The sequence below is a fragment of the Pseudopipra pipra genome, chromosome 7 (assembly GCF_036250125.1).
Source record: "Pseudopipra pipra isolate bDixPip1 chromosome 7, bDixPip1.hap1, whole genome shotgun sequence".
NCBI lineage: Eukaryota > Metazoa > Chordata > Aves > Passeriformes > Pipridae > Pseudopipra > Pseudopipra pipra.
Window position 1 is genome coordinate 10240172 of NC_087555.1, and position 19229 is coordinate 10259400.

Below are 19229 nucleotides of genomic sequence, written 5' to 3' on the forward strand. Positions count from 1 at the left end.
CCACAGAAAGCAGTGGCACATTCAGCATGCATTGCCGTCCACTGCCGGGCATTGTGATTCCTTCTGCTAGAATGTGACATTTTAGGGTTTATTAGGAAACTGGAAATAGCACACCTGCCTGTACTCTTCAGAGGAGGAAAGACACAGATTGCTAATATTAGGAACATTATAAAAAAAAAAAATCCTTGTAAATACAGTATTTTTCATTATCAGAAAACAACTTTCTTCTTACAGAGAACTAATAACATCTATGTTGCTGTTTTTTCATTACACTGGGCTAGCAGATAAGATTTTTTATGTCATAATCCATGTACCTGCTTTTAATTATTAAAAAATTTCCTTATACTCTCATACACTGGTATGACTTGGCAATTCAGCTTTGTAATGTTACTATTAATTTGGTAGACGATCTACTCACTGACTCATTCTGTGTCTTGCTCACTTCTCCAATGCTGAGTGGGCCAAGCAGTATTTTCAATTCTGTCAGCTGCCAGGTTCTTAATGCACAGGATGAGTGGTTTCTGAAACAAACACACAGTAATTGTACCCTTGTATCTTGCCCCAGTTTTACAAAATATTTTTTCAAGCTGAACTTCCCTTACTTGGCAAGAGTAGAAGCACAGCTGTCCTGGTAAGAAGATGGTCAGTTATTAACATGGAATCATAGAATGGTTTGGGCTGCAAGGGACCTTAAAGATCATATATTTCCCAACCCCCTGCCACAGGCAGGGACATCTTCCACTAGAGCAGGTTGTTCAAAGCCCCATCCAACCCACCCTTGGACACTTTCAGGCATTCAGAACTCCCCTTGAACCTGTTCTAGTGCCTCATCACCTTCATTGTCAAGAATTTCTTCCTAACATCTAATATAAGCCTACTCTCTTCCAGTTTAAAGCCATTATAATGCATTTTTCTAACAAGTCTTCTTCCTTAGAAGACCTTTTGAAAAGACAGAAATTTCACATTGTCTCAAATCACCATTAAACAGAACAGTTTGTTTTCTTGAGGTGCTAAAAAAATTAAAGAAAAAGTAGGCAGCTTTCCTGATAACAACTTTCAGTACAGGAAACACAAATATTCAGATAATTTCTGAATTTAATGCTGCAACACCAAACCAAGCACATGAATACACTGTTTCTTTCACTAAAAAGAAAGCCCATTTGTGCATTTCAAACAATGAGAAAGCTTTGTCAATTAAATGTGCCTTTGGAGGAAACGCATTAACCAGGCAACAAGGGGTTACCACCTTTGAGTGCAATTCCCTTTCTAAAGGCAACTTGTTGGTTTTGTTTGGTTGTTTGTTTTTGTTTCAGCCGTCTACTTGACAATGAAACAAATGTACCACTACTGCCCTAGAAGGTTAATATGTGTAACAAACATTCCATTTAAGTTTCCTCACATGGTCATTCAGCAAGGCTATTAGAATTTAACATAAAAGGTATCACCTCAATAAATACTGCAAGATATAACTAGACCATTACATACAGGAACATCAACCTTTTATGTATAAAACCCAGACACATATAAAACAATTCCAAGAAGCTAGCTGCCAAGTTCATGAGTCATCAGTTAGTCAGCATGGATTCAGCAAGGGGAAGTCACAATGAGCAACCTGATAAACTTCTGCAGTGAAACGACTGGTCAGAAACTGAGGGGAGAGCAGCAGACATTGCCTACCTAGACCTCAGCAAGGCCTCTGACACTGTCCCCCAGATCCTCACAGGCAGTCCTGTTTAACATCCTCATTAATGATGATGGGCAGAGCACACCCCCAGCAAGGCTGCAGGGGACACAAAACCAGGAGGAGTGGCTGATGTACCTGAGCGTCATGATGCCATCCATAGGGACCTCTGCAGGCTGGAGAAATGGGCTGACAGGGACCTCATGGAGTTCAGCGCAGCCCAAAGCTCTCCACCTGCGCAGGACCAATCCCATACACTGACATATGCTGGAGCCATCCAGCTGGAAAACACCTTTGGGAAAAGGACCTGGTGGACACTGAGTTGAACGGGAGCCAGCGCTGTTGCACAAAGCAGGCAAGGGCATGGGCTGCACGGGGCAAAATATCACCAGCAGGCTCTTGTCAGTGATGCCCAGGGCCAGGACAAGAGGGAATGGGCACAAACTAAAACACAGGAGGCTCCATTTGAACACAAGAACATATTTTTACTGTGAGGATGACTGAGCACTGAACAGGTTTGCCCAGAGATGGAGTCTCGGAGAGCAAAAGCCATCTGGACATCGTTCTGGCCAACGAGGCCTAGATGGCATGGTTTGAGCAGGTTGGAGTTGGGCAACATGACTTCCAGAGGCCCTTCCAACCTCAACCATTCTCTGATTCTGTGAAGGAATGAAAGCAAAGAAGTTTTGAAAAAAAAAGGCAAAGTTTATTTTTTTATTTTTTTTTTAATATAAAAAGGTCATGAACTGCATAGAAGTATGACTTCAGTCATCTGAAAATGTTACTCATCACTCATTAATATGGAAATTCCAAGTAATATGGCAGGAAGCAAGACAGTCTAACAGTTGCCTGCAATATATGTATTTACATTCAATTGAAGTTACGAATGCACAATAGTATTTTTAAATAATCAAATGCACTTATCCAAAGTAAGTCTGATTCAAGGTATATTTTAAGTTTATATAAAGTACAAATAAAGTCTTCAAAACTTAAAATTCCTTGGAAAAGACCAATTTTCATTTCTTTAAAGATAAGTTAGCTCTAAAGTAGTAAGAAATGTAAACATCAGATACTGTGATAAAAATCTTTAGTAATAACAACTATGTCATAAAGTGCTGGCATATGCTTTCAGATTTTTCAGATGTAAATAGTTGTAAATTTCAGTTCAGTAATATTTTTGCAGAATTTGAAAGTGTAACTTTTATAAACATTCTTTTTTACCTTTACAGATTTTTGACATTGTGTTCTCTACCTTAAGTGAACTTTAACTTCTGTGTAAATATGTAATAGTTTGTGGTTTTAATTTACCCAGTTCAAACTGGAATACATGCTGGTGGAAAAAAAAAAAAGTTAAATAAGACTCCAACTGAGAAAAGCCAAGGACTTTGAAAACTAAGAGTATAAAGTACCTGAATGCAATCCAACAACCACCTCCTGCAAAGGAATTTCATAATCCTATACACTCTCAGTACCACTGAAAAAAGTTACATGAGAACTAATACATGGAGGAGACTGAGTGTGGTTCATTTAAACCTCGGCATCGGAGCTTTGTACGTGCTCAATATACTGTTACTTTATTTCACATGAAATTAAGTCTTGGAAAACTTTTACTTCTTCTGGCAAACATAATCTGAAAGATAGTCTCACCTGCCTCACACTTCAGTCTGCTTTTCACTTGTTGACATGAGTGTCACCCAAATCAAGAAAACAGTCCCAAATTCCACCATATACTATGGTGATACCTTATATTGAATCTATTTGCAAAAAAACTGTTCTTTCCTTGTGTGAAGGATGATAAAATACAACCTTCTACCAACCATTATGTTCACCTCTCAATCATATATTTTTCCAAGACACCAATCTGCCTAACTATTGACAAATGCACAGGCACACTTGAAAAATATTATCAGATTGTGGTATTTTATTATACAAAACAAATCCAAATCAAAGACAATTAAACTTAAGCTCTCAGGAGTGGAAAATCCCAAAAATATTTTAAAGTGACACTTACTTTCAAAATATCTGTAAGAGTTTTAACACATTCCCTGCACAAAAAGACTTCCAGCCTCTGTTACTATTAGGCATTTATTTTGTCAGTATTAGTTTCAGGCTGTTTAAGACACTACTGGCAACTGCTCTAAGTCAAGACTTGCTACATAGGCATTTCCTAAGAGCCTAGAAACAGGAATTGGAAGGGACATAACTTAAAAAAAATACCACTGAGCAAACCAAATTAAAAGCCTTAAAACAATTATCAGGTAGTTTGTCTTTAAATACTAACACACTGCAGTCCATTTCTCAGAGTAGGCATGAAGCTGTGTCATTAGGGGTAACAATAATTGACAAAGATGCACTGCACTTTTACATTACAGGGACATAAAGAAAAGTTGTTAATTCCAGCTTCACTGGCAAAAATGGCTATTTTCAGTTTATTCAGTTACTACTTTTAACTATAAAGAGGCTTTCTGGTTTTGGATTCCTTTGTGTGGTTTTGGTTGTTCTTTTGGAGGGGGGTGTTTTGTGGTGTTCTGGTTGTTTTTTTTAAGATAAGGTCAATACATGTAGATGATAATATTTCAGAGGTTTTATAACAGCAAACTAATAAGTTCATCAAATATTCACATCAGCATAGGAACCTCATCTTCTTCAAGCAATTTACTGGTAAGAAGCCAAGGTCCACTAGCACAAGGACTGACAGTCTACCCGTTTTCTATTCAAGAGCTGCAGAGATCCAACACAGCAAAACCAGAGAGTGTGCATTACAACCCCTAAGAGGACCAGGTCTATAAGGCAGAAACATTTCCATAACTACTAGTTGTCCCAGAGGGAAAACAGTTTTCCCAGCAACCCCAACAGATTTATCAGTCCCAAAACATATCAACTTTAGCCTCTACTTAAAGTGATGAGAAGGGTCACAAGTAAGTTCAGTAAGACAGCTAGATTCAGTTTCCCTGCTCAGACCAATTTCTTATTAAGGCAAGTCATAAAAGCATGCATGTATTCAACCACGGTTTGGCAAAGGTTGAGTTTAAACAAACTCATTTTCAGGTTTCAGTTAGTTCACTCTAGCGTCATTTTTTGACTAGAAATCGAAAAGTGCAAAAATATTTATTTATATCTTCTTAAAAAAAAATAATTCATTTTATTGGCGCAACAACTCCAATTTCCCAGGAGTTAAATCCACTGCCAGCAATGGATAGAAAAGGAGGCATCAGCATAAAAGAATCAAAGTGCATTTCCAGTACGCCAATGCTACATGAATTGGCAAGCCATAATCTTATTTTCACCGCTGGAATAGATTATGCTGAATTCATTTTATAAAAGTCTGCATTACACATTAACATAAGAAGTCTGTCGTGAAGTCTTGGGGATACTGCAATGAATCATCGAAACGGAAACGTTTGGAGACTGTGCTGCTGTCCTCTGGAATGTTTTCTTTGTCTTCCTTGTCGCTACAGGTACCATTACAACTGGATTTCACATTCCGCTCTTCTGAGCATTTTGTTGCGTGTCCTGACATCTGAGAAGAGCAACAGGTTTCTTCAGGGCCGCACAAGAGCGTGAACTCCCCTTGCTGCAACCACAAATGAGAAAGACAGTCCGCTGCTGTGGGTCTTTCCCTTTGAAAAAGAAAAGGGAAAAGTTGCTTTAGTGAATTTCAGAAATACTAAAAACTTAATTAAAATAACTCTGACACACGTTAAGAAATCTTCAGCAAAACTGACACTAAAGCATCAGTATCACTGTTTTTTCAGCACTACCTCAGCTGCTACAAAACACACAGTTAAGGTTAAGCAGTGGCAACACACATCTAAATGCAGTTGACAGTTTCCCCCAAAGCTGGTAAGCTTTTCATCAGAACAAGGAACATAGTTCCCTTGGAATGTTTTCAACATGGTATATATAAGTGTGCACATTCTTATGCTTTTGAAGTCCTATGTTTTATACTGCCCATTGTAAATAGGGTGATAATAAACGCTAGTGAATATTCAGCCATTAGGATTTCAAGGAATCATGGTATTAGGTATATAAATTAACATTCCCTTTCTCTAGGTGCTCCACAAATTTAAGACTGTTGCCCGGAGGAGTTTGTTACTTACTCTGGATTTTTTATGAGAAGTTTTTGAATGAAGTCTTTGGCAGGCTGTGAAACTGATGCAAATGTTTCTTCTGAATAATCCACATTAACTTGAGATATATTAAGGTAAGTTTCTTGAATATCAGCTCCCACGAATGGAGATTCTTGTGTCAGCAGCATGTATGAAATGACACCAATGTTCCTGAGATAAGAACACAATGTACAATCTTACATGAACATCTGAACAATATATCCCGCATATTTACTGTGCTGCAGATCAAACTTCCTGATGTATCCCACACTTAAGAGAATTAAAAGCATCATGTGACATCTCAGTTTTATGTGATTCAAGCAGGTATGCACAAACACACACAAGGAAAGCATCTCAGTGGAGGCATTTTTGAAAATTTCTTATTTTCAATACACCCTTTTCTTTCCACTCAGATTGCTAGGAAAGCAAATGCATCACTTTTACACAGTCCTCTCTTGGACATACAGCAATTCTGGAGGACAGAACAGTGGAAAAATAGACTTTCTTATCTGCACATAAATAAAACCCCAGCTTTCACTACAATTCTGGATGAATTATCAAAGACTGAGATTTAGTCAACCTTTCTGCACATTCCACATCCGAGCTGGGCTACAATATCCTCTTGCTCAGATGTTTTTCCCTAAGAACATGACACATCACGCAATCTATTATAAATCTTAGATGGTTTCCTGATGCATAATAAAAATGTTTTTGTGATCAGACAGATCAGGTCTTAGTACCCATCACACTGTGGAAACTGCAGCTGCTGCTGTGTTTGTCATTCTGAGTACAGCACCAACAATTTGTTTTTATGTCTTCCCACAAAAGCACGCAAATATTAAGTGGTTAAAAAAACATTCATGAACAGATTTAGTTACTATTATGAGTTGAGGATTTCAAAGGAGCAATTAGATCACAGCAACTTCTAAAACTGAATTTTAATTATTAAGATGCTCAAGAAGAGCATATGAATATTTTATGTTTCTAAGGAAACATTTCAAAGCCAGTCTTTAAACTAACATAGTTCATAAAATTAGTAAGCCACAAATAAAGCTGTGGATCACTTTAAGGTATTTGTCTCATTTTTTATGACTCATTCTGCAAGTATTTCTCTAAAGATAAAAAGTAGAAACTTAAATACTTTTTATCATTTGTATAATAAAATTATTTAACAAAAGTGGGGAGGAAAGAGCGTCCAAGAGAAGCTCATACCTGAAGCTTGTCATCCCAGAGTAACTAATACCTAAAGTATGCTATCCAGCCACTGTTATTGTTCCCTTAGAACAAATACCTATACTCCAGGCTCAGAAGCCACTGGCATTCCCTTCTAAGTGTGCAACAGACCCATTTACAGTAATTCCTTGTAAGCCCTGAGTTATATCCTCCTATCTCTCCCTCTTTTAGTCAGTCAAGCAGCAGGGTATTCTTGGAAGCCAGGAAAAAACTGCATCAGTGTCCAGATCTGGCCCCTAAGTTGTTAAGTGGCCCCCCCACCTCAATAAAATGAATTAAGATATACAACCTACCACATGTCTGTAGCTGTGGTAATAGGATCATAGTTTAGGATTTCTGGAGCTAAACAGATGGAGAGAAGAAAAATGCTTTAATAAATATATTACTCAAACGGTCTTGAATCATACACTACATATCTGGCATTTTTTTGCCAACCATTATTATGAGACTAAACACGCAGTTTCAATAGTTAAGTTTATTATTTTCAAGCCACAAGAGCGTGAAAAAGTTATTTGTTTGACTAGACACACAGATGTTTGAGTCACACTTAAACAGCACTACATGGCCTAAAGTCTATTCCTAGCCAAATCTCAAGATGTTTTCTAATCAGAAGTATCCACATAAAACATTCTTCTAAGAGGTTTTGAAGTATATAGCTTTTTTAGGGGAATGCATAAAGCCTTCAGCGTGTTAACACTGCAAAAGCAGATGACCAAGCCAATTTTAGGATCAGTGGCCATTAGCCTATGCTAGATAGCAAGTTATTCACTGTAGTTTGAAGTGCTCTTAAAATTGAGTGTTGGCAAATCATGAAGGAAACCTGTGCCTCACAGAGGGCCAAGTGTTAATGGCAATCTTCCCCTTTCCAAGGAATATTTTAATCTCATTAAACCATCACACTAAACAACATTTCCAACTCAAAGAACACTTCTTTGTGCATGCTAATGCTGTATTTCAATTCCAATCAAAAGAATTTAACAGTCAAAACTTTTTGTTAACAGCTGGCATCACAGCAAGTGCTACGGCATGAATTGAGAGCTGCACTTAGTGACATAAATTTGGGAATTTGTGGTGCAAATATTCATTGACCACTCTAAAAAAAGAACAGCTCAAAACACATTGCTTTGTCCTATAATGTTGTTTCTCCAGTAATGACTGGTAAGTTCATAAGCATATTACATGAACTGTTTGTTTTCTCCACAGCACAAATCAGACATTGTGAAGCAGCTCTTCCATACCCAGGTACTCTGTTGTTCCCATGATGTGCCGCAGTTCACTGGAATTCTCAAGCTTCCGGGAAATACCAAAATCTACAATTTTTACATCACCAAGAGGATTGACGCTGCTCAGCAAAATATTCTGAGGCTAGAATAGAAAAGATTTAGATCTCAATTAATCAAATGCAATCTGCAAAAAAGCCCAATGTACAAAATGACACTGCAGGTTCTATTATGCAATGCTTATTGCTAAATTTTATTTAAAAATATTTAATCTCTAACACACTCCTTTTTCTCTTCATCTTTGTTATGTATTTAACAAATTACTTTAATGTAATAATAAATTAAAGTACTAAAATAAAAAGTTTTACCTTTAAATCAAGATGAACAATATTGTTTTCATGCAAGCAGCAAAGTCCTTCAAGTATTTGTCTTATAAGTCTTACAATATCCCTTTCACCAATTCTGTAATCCAGATCTGGGACACACAAGTCAAACATTTCTCCTCCAGCAGCACTGAAACACATCCAAGAACACTTACGTGTTAAGTTTAAATTTTGAATCTTAAGTGAGGAAAAATGCTATATATCACAATATATATTTATCGAATGTATATTTATAATCTCAGAGAGGCTGGAAATATTATTATTACTTTTTTTTTTACATATTATGCCAAAACACATAATACAAGCACATAGAAAAGGAAAAAAAAAAAATCTGATGATGCTTTTTCTTTCCTAGTAGTCAGCAAAAGCAGTTGAGACAGCAAAACAGAACTTTGGTTGAAAATGTCATAGTACTCTGGTACCCTCAAGTGTTCTTTCCTACAAGCAGGTGTGAAGATGCCTTCAAGAAGATGAGTTCTGTCATCATTCCTTAACCAAAGAAGTCTCTCTTTTCAAGTCAAATATAAATTTCTTCCGTTAGGCCAGTTCATAAACAATTCAAAGCAAGAAAGCCCAGCAGTATTCCTATTCTGAGATTTCAGGAGCAAAAATCATTATTTTTTACATGATGTGGCTGTGGTGTAAATGTAATAACAACAACTTAATAACAGCTAGACTGCTAAGGAATATTTCTGGAGTGAGGAAACTGCATACTTGCCTCCTGCCATTCTGATGGAAGACTCAGAAAGGTACCAGGAAGAAAATCTAGCATGCTACTGCTGATTAAATATACAGTTGCCTAGTCAGTTATTGAACAGTCCCTTCCAGAACTCTAGTAGACACAGAATATTGAGAAATACAAGGACTCAGTTCTGTCACTTTTAGTGTAAAAATGGCAGATTTCAAAAATAAGATTGACAAGGTTCATGTTTTACAGAGCATCTCAAGTTCATCTTCCTCAAAAAAGGCTTCCAGAAAACCCTATTAGTACAGTGTAAAGCAGCATGGAAATAACCATGCTGCATGTGGTTTATTAGTTACACTTCTACCCTTGGCCACAGCGTCAGCTGTTTCCTTTCAGGCTGGGTTTGAAATCATTACTCAGCCTGCTCAAACTGCCTGAAGTTTCTCTCCCTTAAGAATAAAGAGCTACCTCAAAACTACAGATCAGTAAGCCTAATCTTCAATGCTAACAAAATGACAGAATCTATAAAAAAGTTAGGTGATGGACAACACAAATAAGCACAGTCATAAACCTGCTCTGTGAGGTGTCCATAATGTCTCCTCTAGCTGGCTTTATGACAAAATGTAGATGAGGGAAGAGATGTGGATGTCATTTAATCCAACTTTAACAAGGTTTTGACACTGCCTCCCACAGTATTATTGTATCCAAGTTGCATTATGGTCTGGATGGGTGGACACTCAGATGGGTAAAGAGCTGAAAGCTCTGCAGGAAAGATTTGTGAGTCCTCAGAGACAGCGAGAGTTGAAGTGCAGGAAAGGTCAGCAGCACCTTGGGCTGTAGCAGCAGGAGCACAGCCAGCAGACTGAGGCAAGTGACACTACCCAGCACACCAGACCACTGCTGGAATGCAGCACCTGGTTTGGGCTTCCCAGTTCAAGGAAGACACGAACAAGCAAGTTCAGCACAAACAGAGAAAGTCAGTAAAAGAGCATCAGATGACCTGTGGTGTATATAGATAAATAACCTAATGGAATCCCACACAATGGCACACTGAACTAGCAGGGATAGCTCAGAAAATTTTGACTGAAAATCGTTAAGAAATAATAGGACCAATGTGGAGAGCAGTCAAAACAAAAACCAACATACCTGGCTATCATCGGGGGGTTACTGAGAACAAGCAACAAAACAATGCTCAGTATAAAACCTTAGCATGTAGTTCTGCTTCTGTATCTTCATTTATGTAGGATTAATGAAGATACAAAGAAAGGCGAGTAAGAGGACAGACAGTTGCTTTACAACAACAACAAAAAAAAACCAACCAAAGAGACACTTACTCTTCAGTTTGGATAGAAGATTGTGGAGAAGTGTACAAGTGATGCTTACAAAAACACTAAAGCTGGTTTAGAGACAAACAAAAACTGTTATTCACCAGATCCTACAATATAAGAACTAGGAGGCATCTGATGAAACTAGCTGATTAGTTTGAAAAAGATAAAATATTTCTTCACACAAAAGATAATGAGCACCTGGAATTTATTACCACCAAAGCAGACAGTATTACCAGGTTCAAAAAAAGGACAAAACGCATTCACAGACTCGGACAGGTCCATAAACTAAAAGGAATAAGCAGAAAGGTATTCTCAGTACAATACCTCTGTTTGCTGCAACAGTGCAAAGAGAGTGAAGAGCAAAAAGTGGGCAATTATATGCTCCTTAGCTCTTCCTAAAGAGCACCTTCCTACAGCCACTGCTGGAAATGGCAGGTGAGACAGAGCTCTGATCTCACTCTGCAGAGCCTTTCTTAGTTCTTCAGTGCACAAACTAGACAGACCTGGAAATTATTACAGCTGCACAACAAGCTAGTAGAGCTGCCAGGTTTCTCTCTGAGTAACTGGATTCTTCCTTTGGCCCTCACATTAGAAGAGTAGCAACCTCCATGGTGGGGCTTTTGAAGAAGTATTCATATCTTTAGTGATTCCCTCTACAAAGATGGCCTTACTAAGAACTAGCATCCATGTCACCTTTATTTAGAAAATGTGCACTAACACAAACTGACTCTTACTCCTACATCTTCCAAACCCCAACAACACATAACAAGAGCAAGGAACATGTGCAGGGGGGAAAAATACAGCTGAAGATGAAATGCTTATAAACTATTTTATAAACTCATTTCTTGCAATTCTTTTCAAGTACTGCTTCAGAGTTCTGATAAAGAGAAATGAACACGAAAAGCTGTTTATTCTGCTACAGAGGAATATAATTTAAGTGTGTAATCCCCACAAAAGTAGGAACACTTTACTGCAAGACTTCTGAACACTACAAGGAAGTTACACCATGAACACCAATGTAGCATAAGGAAGATGTTTCATTACAGAGCTTTAATAAGCAAGAGAGAGCTAGCTTAGCTGAAACAGAAGCAGGAAAATCAGTATGGCTTTTATGTGAACTTGCACTTTCAGAAGTTCAAAACTTGCCATCTGGACTTTGTCTTGACTTCTACATTATTTATTATTTTAACCTTCACAGAACAACAAATAATATGTTAGGGATCATCTAGTTCCAGGAAAAAAAGCTTTTAAAGATAGAATCTAGCTACATTCTTTGGAAAATTTGAAGGGATTTATCATGGTGTATGCAGACCACCATTAACAGCACTTCAAATACTTTGTACATGAAAATTAAAGCCTAGAGAGATCTAACTTCCAAATCTGCCTTTTTGTTTCCTACATTCCAAACAAAAATGTACAGCAAATATGAGAGATAATTCAAATTCAATTCCCAAATTAAGACTTTTTTTTTTTTTTTTTTTCAGATCTAATGAGAAGCTTCAGGGACATCTGAAAGAAATATGGGAATTTTTTACAAAACAGCTCCAAAAGCCAAACAGTTTCAAAACAACAAAACTACTAAATTTAGAAACTCAGAACCCACAAAGCAACTACAAGTCTCCAGTCACCAAAAAGCATCAAGTGCTAACTGAAGTTCACAGAGCATAGACGTGCTCAGCTTCTTTGAAGTCTGTGTACTTGGTATCAGTACTGGGCTATTCTATTTTTTTTTTATCATTTAAGATGCATCAAAGCACTTTGGACTTTCGATGGGATTCAAGAACATTATCTCCAGTCAACTTGCCCGAAACACTCTTAAAGTAAAAAATATAAAGATGCTTAGAAAGTATATCCTAATGAAATATTAGCATAACATATAGAGTGTACTGTTGTAATTCTGGGCATTCAGGCAGCTCATGCAAAAAATTAGTATACTGAAAGATTTTTAACTACAAATGTGGAACATCTGATGAAGGCATACTTACTATTCCAACACCAAGATGATTTCATTTGCTGTTTCATAGACTTCATGAAGATTAACTATGCGAGGATTAGATTTCATTAATTCAAGTACAGCAATTTCATGATGAATTTCTGCTTTGCAGTCTTGACCTCTTCTTCTCTTCTTTAAAAATTTAGCTGCATACTCTTGGCCTGTGGATTTAGCTATACATTTTCTAACCACAGCAGATCTTCCTCTACAAAATAAAAGGGAAAACATTAAGACCCAAGAGATAAAAAGCACAGAAATTGCCACTAGAAATAAGAGGGCATGGCAAATAACTAGAAACAAACAAAAAAATGTACTGGGGAATGCCATGCTTGGCCTTTTCTTACATATTCCCTGAACATTCACTTTCAGTCACTGTAGAAGAAAGGATACTAAGCCAGATGAACCTTTGGTCAGACCCAGTAAAATTCCCTTTATAAAAACTAGGTAAACACTAAATCAGATATGGGGTTACAAGAACATTCTCACTGTAGGATCACAAAATAACTCATCTGGAAAGGACTTCTGGAGGTCTCTCAAAACCTCCTGCTTAAAGCAGGACCAGCCATGACATCTTACCAGGCTGCTCAGGGCTTTGTTCAGGTTGGCAATACTATACTAAAAAAACCCTCAACCTCATCATAACACCTACAGGACACCGTAATGAACAAAGCAAACCCCCTGTGAAATGGAATCAATGAACACAGAAAATAAAGCATATTTATATGTACAGGGGGGCAGGGAGGTTTTCAGTGCAGAAAATTTTAGAAGTCATAAAGAGAATTTCCCTCCACAAATCATGTGGTACTGCTACAAAAATCTCAGGTATCTGCAAAACGTTTAAAAACATCTTAGCAGAAAAACACCCAATACTTAGCATTCTCTTCCTCAATTACAGTTAGACAAAGTGTACTGCTTTATTTCCTAGCCAACTGTTTAGGTATGGAAAAAAAAACGTATTCTGGTAAAGAAATGTTTTTAAAAAAAACCACATACTGTCATTAAAACACCAAGCAGATCTTTTTAAAAAAATTAGGGGGAAAAGGATGCAGTTTTTAAAGCCAAGTTATAAACTCCTGAAAAAACAAAATTTTATAACCACTACTATTGCATTCCCAGAAATGCCTAGTTGCATTCTTGCAAAGAGTTTTCAAATGATACAAGAAACATTATTTATAAAAAAAAAACCAAACTTGAAAGGCTAAAATAAACTGTCTAAAGTTCTAAAAACAGTATAAAACTATGCACAAAGATCTACACTTATGTAAAAAAAAAAAAAAAGTCTTTCCACCCATATTTTTGTTACCACAGCATACTAAGAACAAACTTAATGGAACAGCTCGGCATGAGTTATTTGAGTTGTGTTTTTTTTAACTAAATTAGCTACTTTAGTAGAAAATACTACGTTGCCCTGCTTTGCCTTTTTTCTGGTGTAAAAGCCCCAGTGCCTAAAAGGAATATTTCCTTAAAAAAAAAAAAAGGCATGTCTGAGCCTTTTTTGAAAAAAAATCTAGACTTCAGTATTTAATCAAATAAGTATGAGTATCTCATGAAAAAAGTAAGATTTTCATATGCAAATAACCAGATATTAAGTAGTCTGCACAAACCTGCATTATTAAACACGTAAAGTTTACCTCTAATCATACTACTATAAATTACTTAGAAAAAAATTCAACAAAACAGCTGCTGTCATCATTTATTTCTACATAAGTTAGTTGTAGGATTTCTCTGGCCTTTTTTTAAAGCACTAGATTTAGAAAGGCAAGGGTACAAAATTCAAAGGAAAAATTAATTTCAGTGGTGGAAGTTATTTACAGTCTGATACATGCACACTCTTCATTTTAGCAATATTTGTAAGCCTGCAATTGCCAGGTTCTTTCCCAATTGTTAAACCAGCCAATTACTGCAGAACATTTTAAGTTATTGAGATGAATTTCATTACATACCAAAGTTGAAAATACTCCCTGCCCCAGCTTACATTCTTGTTTTAACATCACATCACCCTGTCAGCCACAAAAGTTTCTCTAAAATTACCAAAGGGGAACTGGTTGAGTTTCATGAGAACAGTAAGATCTTCCCTGATAGTTTTGGCCCATATTCCCCCTGGCTGCTGCGGGTTTAAGGGCTTTGAAGGGTCAGTGGCATCTCCAGATTGATGATGTAAGAATTTCCACTTGTTTATTTGCAGTGTGCCAATTAAGGCAAAGTTAAGACAGAACAGTTCTTTCAGAGCAGTGGAAATTGCCCCAGAAATGCAAAGAAGTCAGGTCGGAAGTGCTGCACCGAAGCAAGCAGAGTAGTTCCCACTCCCTGCTGCCTGCAAAGCAGCTGCGTAACCATCACTCTTCACAGCCCAGTTTTACAAGAAAAACTGATTTCAAGATGTTTTCATATCTCAAGTTATAAACCACAGAAATCTAACAGCTTCAGAAGAAGCCAAGCCATGCACACACCAGGGACAAAACTACTGAACCCACTAAAGAGAACCCAACCTGCCAGCTTCGTGAGTCAGTGTCTTAAATACCAAAGGACCTAGCAGATAAGGGTGTGGGAGGAAGAAATGGGACTTGGGAAGCTTAAGCAGAGAACAAAAGAACTATTTACTACATAATCTGAAGAGGAAGAAGAAAATTGCAAGTGAAAAAAAAAAGCATATTGAATCTTTTAGGTAGGCTACAAAGAAAGATGGATTTTACATCACTTACAAAGCATTTATACACTGAAAACATTAAAAAAATATACACACAGGCTAGGAAAAATCAAAAGTATGTTTGGAAAACATAGTACTCTGCTTCTGTTTTCTCTGCATTTTGGCACTTGTTTTGTTATGCCTGGTTTTGCATGTAACAAAGTGTTAAAGAATCCAGTGTTCTGGAATCCACAGAAAAATCCATAGTTTTGTTTGTTTTAGATGTCATCTCACAAGTACGTACAACAAAATCCAGCCTTTTAACAATACTGGAGTTCTAGAGGATGGTGCATATCAACTGCTTCTGCAGAGCCCAGATTTCAAAAGCAGAGCTGACAATAGTTAAGAAAAGAGGAAAGTTATGGGCTGCAATGTGCACTTCCGCAGAAGTCTGCTAGATAAAGCACATGCTAGAAAAACAGAAAAAACCCAAGAGAACAATGAAGGCCAAAGAGCTTACAAAAACACATACAGAAGAACATCTCTGCTGACAAAACAAGCTGCAGGTGCAAAGGGCTGCTGTGTAGCCCAGCAAGGCACAACTGTGAGACTGACCCTTCTCACTTCTGTTCCAAGGAGCGTGGACACACGACCATGGCATTATGTTTGTGTGGCTTTACGCCCAATTCACCAAATATTTTCAAGGTGTGAACTAACACAGCAATTTCGAAAAACACATTCACTCGTATGTCTGAAACAGGATCACAAATACCAAGAGCTTGGGGTTTTTTGTTATTTCCTATTTTACTGCTGCAGACACGAGCAAGGGAAGGAGGCTGCAAAACTACTCTGAAACAGTAGGTTGCTCGAAATTGCTTGAGGGTGGGGAGAGAAAAGGTTTTATGGACTTCAGAAAATTCATCCAAACAATTGGATCAACCAACTCAAAATCCCCATTCTTTGTCTATGTCATTCTATGTTATCTCCTCTTCAGTCCATGTACCTGAAATCTGATGTGTGACTAGACAGGGAAAACGCAAGAAAAGGAAGATAATCCCAAATCTACATGCCTATGAAAACATCTCTCTGATGTGGAAAAGGCTGGCAACTTATGTCTCACTGTACCTTTTTTCCTGGTCCCCAGAGAACCCATTGGATGCTGCAAAGAAGAGGACTGGGAAGGATACTTCATTCTCCATCTACTACTATAAAAGTTTGCCAGAAAAATTCTATCACTGTACAAAGAATTCTCCTGCAGCAGAACTAAAATAAAATACATAGGAACACTCTTACCTTCCTAGCTGTTTTGATTCAAGCGTATAAAAATTGTGGAAATTCTCTGTCTTGATTGCTGTGTGCAGAGGTGTGTCTAACAAGCCAGAAAGGCTTTTATTCTCCAACTTTCTTCTTGACATTGTCAAGAACAGGTCTCTCCCTTCTACCAGTCACCTGCTAAAGCAAAACAATTAAGAGTTTTAGAAATTCCATAACTGCAGCACAGGCAAGTATACAAATATTAGAGTTTAGGTCTATAAAACTAGAATTCGTTCTGTAGTTACCTGAAAACAACACTTTTATTCACTGTAAAAATAAAACCCAAAAGGAATACTAATCAAGACATGCTATTTTAATAATTAAACATTTGAGATAAATTGGGGTTTTTTCCCCCCTGGAGCATATCTGTAAGACATTAGGGATAGGCTTCCATTCTAATAAAAATGCTAATAACTACTTAACTATTAATGATATGTACCTTCCTTTTAATCTTTCTGAAAATAAGCTTTAACACTTCTTTGGATTCTGGGTAAATTTCAGTACCTTTATACTTTTAACTGGTATTCTTGTGGGAAGTAACCAAAACTCCTTCCTGTTTGTTGACTGCAACATAGCAGGAATGGGAAACAACAGGACAAGTGTTTTTTCCAGTGGGAAGATTCACATTTCTTATTAGACTCATTCATAGCTCATCTAAGTTTCATTTTTAAGGCTAGGTTAATTGTCAGAAAGCAGCATGAATAGACAATGTTCTCTTTGCAAGTTCAGATCATTGAGAATCATTCAGACGTAGTAATTCTGATTAAATTATCTTAATAAACCAGCAGAACAGCACATTATGAAGATACACCCACCCACATTAAGTCTACTACTGTTAAAAATAAAACCAAAGCCCATAAAAATACTAGATTTTGGCATTCACATTTACAGGCCTGAAGCATCTCTTCAGGTAAAATGCAAAAGCAAGGCAGAAAAAGGTTACTGAAGGATAACAGAAGTTGTAACTGATGGCTTTTTTTAAGTTAAAGAGCAGGTTTGCCTTTATTAGCAATGAAAAAAACCAACAAACACAAGGCAAATTACAGTTTAGGGACAGTTAGCAAACTCACAAAAATACACTTTCACTTTTCAAATGACAGAAGTGCACTATCAGAAACTTCTGGGGGAGCACTTGAACTAGTTATGATTCAAATATAATCCAGTACCCATCCAGCACTGTTCACGTTCCCATTCTTGGAACACGGATGTTAACACTGGCACAGTTTTGGCTTCAAATCATAATACAGGCTTTAGCAGGAAAAAGACCCAAACTACACAGTTTAAAAATATCTTCAAAGTATCATCTGATAAGCATCAATTAGCTTCTTTAAAAATTATCAAGAGGCAACAATACAAATACACAAGTCTCCGAATCACTTTTTAAAAACATGCATTCCTTTTCCCCCAATTATATGACAGTTTATCACTTAAGAGGCCAATTCTGATGTCTGAAATTTTACGTGACTCTCCCTAGTGCTGTACTCACTAGATACACTTGAACAGTTAAAGTTATCTCCCTACTGCAGTACTTCAGCACAAAAATATTTGTATTAGATAACTGACTGAATTGATTAAAAGCTTGCCATTATGAGTTTATTACCATTATCGGCTATATTATGTAAACCTTAATTTTATATCCTCATTCTCACAGAGCAACTATTAAGGAGAACTTCTGCCTTCTGTTGCACTGACTTTATTTCTCCGGTAAGACACCACATCTCTCCTTTTTTTAGCTCGGTATCACAAAGAATAGAGAAAAACATATATTCATAGCAGGCAGAAACCCACGTGAGATCCAATTAGCTATGGAAAAAAAGAAGGCACAAATTCTAAAACATTAACTATTTCCAAAATTAAAGGCGATACCTGTATTATTACACATTGCACCAATGTGTAACAGACATCAGAAATGTGGCTCTTACAGAAATCTGCAAGACTCTCATTAAAAAGAAAACTTCCCACTAAACTACGGAAGTTCAGCCAGGCAGAAAAATCACCTCATTTAACTATTCGCGAAGAAGTCAAGTCCCCGCTGCGGGCCGGGGAAGGCGTTTGGTAGCGAAGGACCACGGGCGGCCACCAAGGCGGGACCGGGCCGGTGCGCGGGGTACAGCCCCGACCGCCTTCACAGGCAGCCCCGCGGGGCGGGGAGGCGCGCACCGGCGGGACTCGGCACCGGGCTGGGGAGGCAGCGCCCAGAACCCATCGCCCAGCGGAGCGGCCCCCTGGTCGGACACACACTCACCGCTCCTCGCTGGCCGCTCCCGGCCGGCCCCACTCCCGCCGCCCTCCCGCTCCTTCGCTCGCTCTCGCCGTTTGAAACGCGCAGCCCGCGGGGCGCGGCTGCCCCGGCCGCGCGCGCGCCCGGCCCCGCCCACCCCGCCCGCTGAGCGGCCAATCCGCGCCCGGCCGCGCGCGCCCGGCGGCCCCGCGATTGGCGGGAGCGGCCCCCGGGGACGGGGAGCGCCCCCTGCCGGCTGCCCCCGCCCCGCGCAGGCGGCGCGGCAGGTGCCGCGTGCCCGGCCCGCGGGCCCGTGAGGGACGGGGCACCGCCCGGCTGCGCGGCGGGGCAGCGGCGGGACGGCCCCTTGGTGCCCCCGCAGATCCCGGGGCCGCGGGACGTGGGGCCGCGTCTGCAGCGTTTCCGCTCCGCTGGG

General features: G+C 38.6%; 2 protein-coding genes across 8 annotated transcripts in view; both read right to left on the bottom strand.

Annotated features, from left to right (window-relative positions):
- HECW2 (HECT, C2 and WW domain containing E3 ubiquitin protein ligase 2) overlaps window positions 1-19229 on the bottom strand; it is a 452691-nt gene that overhangs the window by 267597 nt on the left and 165865 nt on the right. The gene's annotated exons all lie outside the window — the stretch shown is intronic.
- STK17B (serine/threonine kinase 17b) lies at window positions 3583-18916 on the bottom strand. Of its 7 annotated transcripts, XM_064660491.1 has the most exons (10): window positions 18570-18811; window positions 18222-18375; window positions 17077-17245; window positions 16552-16710; window positions 12625-12837; window positions 8612-8756; window positions 8262-8388; window positions 7317-7365; window positions 5782-5961; window positions 3583-5301 (listed from the first exon to the last, which is right to left on the bottom strand). In XM_064660491.1, the coding sequence occupies exons 4-10, from the start codon at window positions 16671-16673 to the stop codon at window positions 5019-5021; spliced, it is 1119 nt and encodes a 372-aa protein (XP_064516561.1). In that variant the 5' UTR covers window positions 16674-16710; window positions 17077-17245; window positions 18222-18375; window positions 18570-18811; the 3' UTR covers window positions 3583-5018. The 7 variants fall into 7 exon arrangements, with proteins under 7 accessions (XP_064516561.1, XP_064516565.1, XP_064516566.1 ...); XM_064660495.1 differs by lacking the exons at window positions 17077-17245; window positions 18222-18375; window positions 18570-18811 and adding an exon at window positions 18818-18916; XM_064660496.1 differs by lacking the exons at window positions 17077-17245; window positions 18222-18375; window positions 18570-18811 and adding an exon at window positions 18818-18891 and having other exon boundaries at window positions 16552-16707.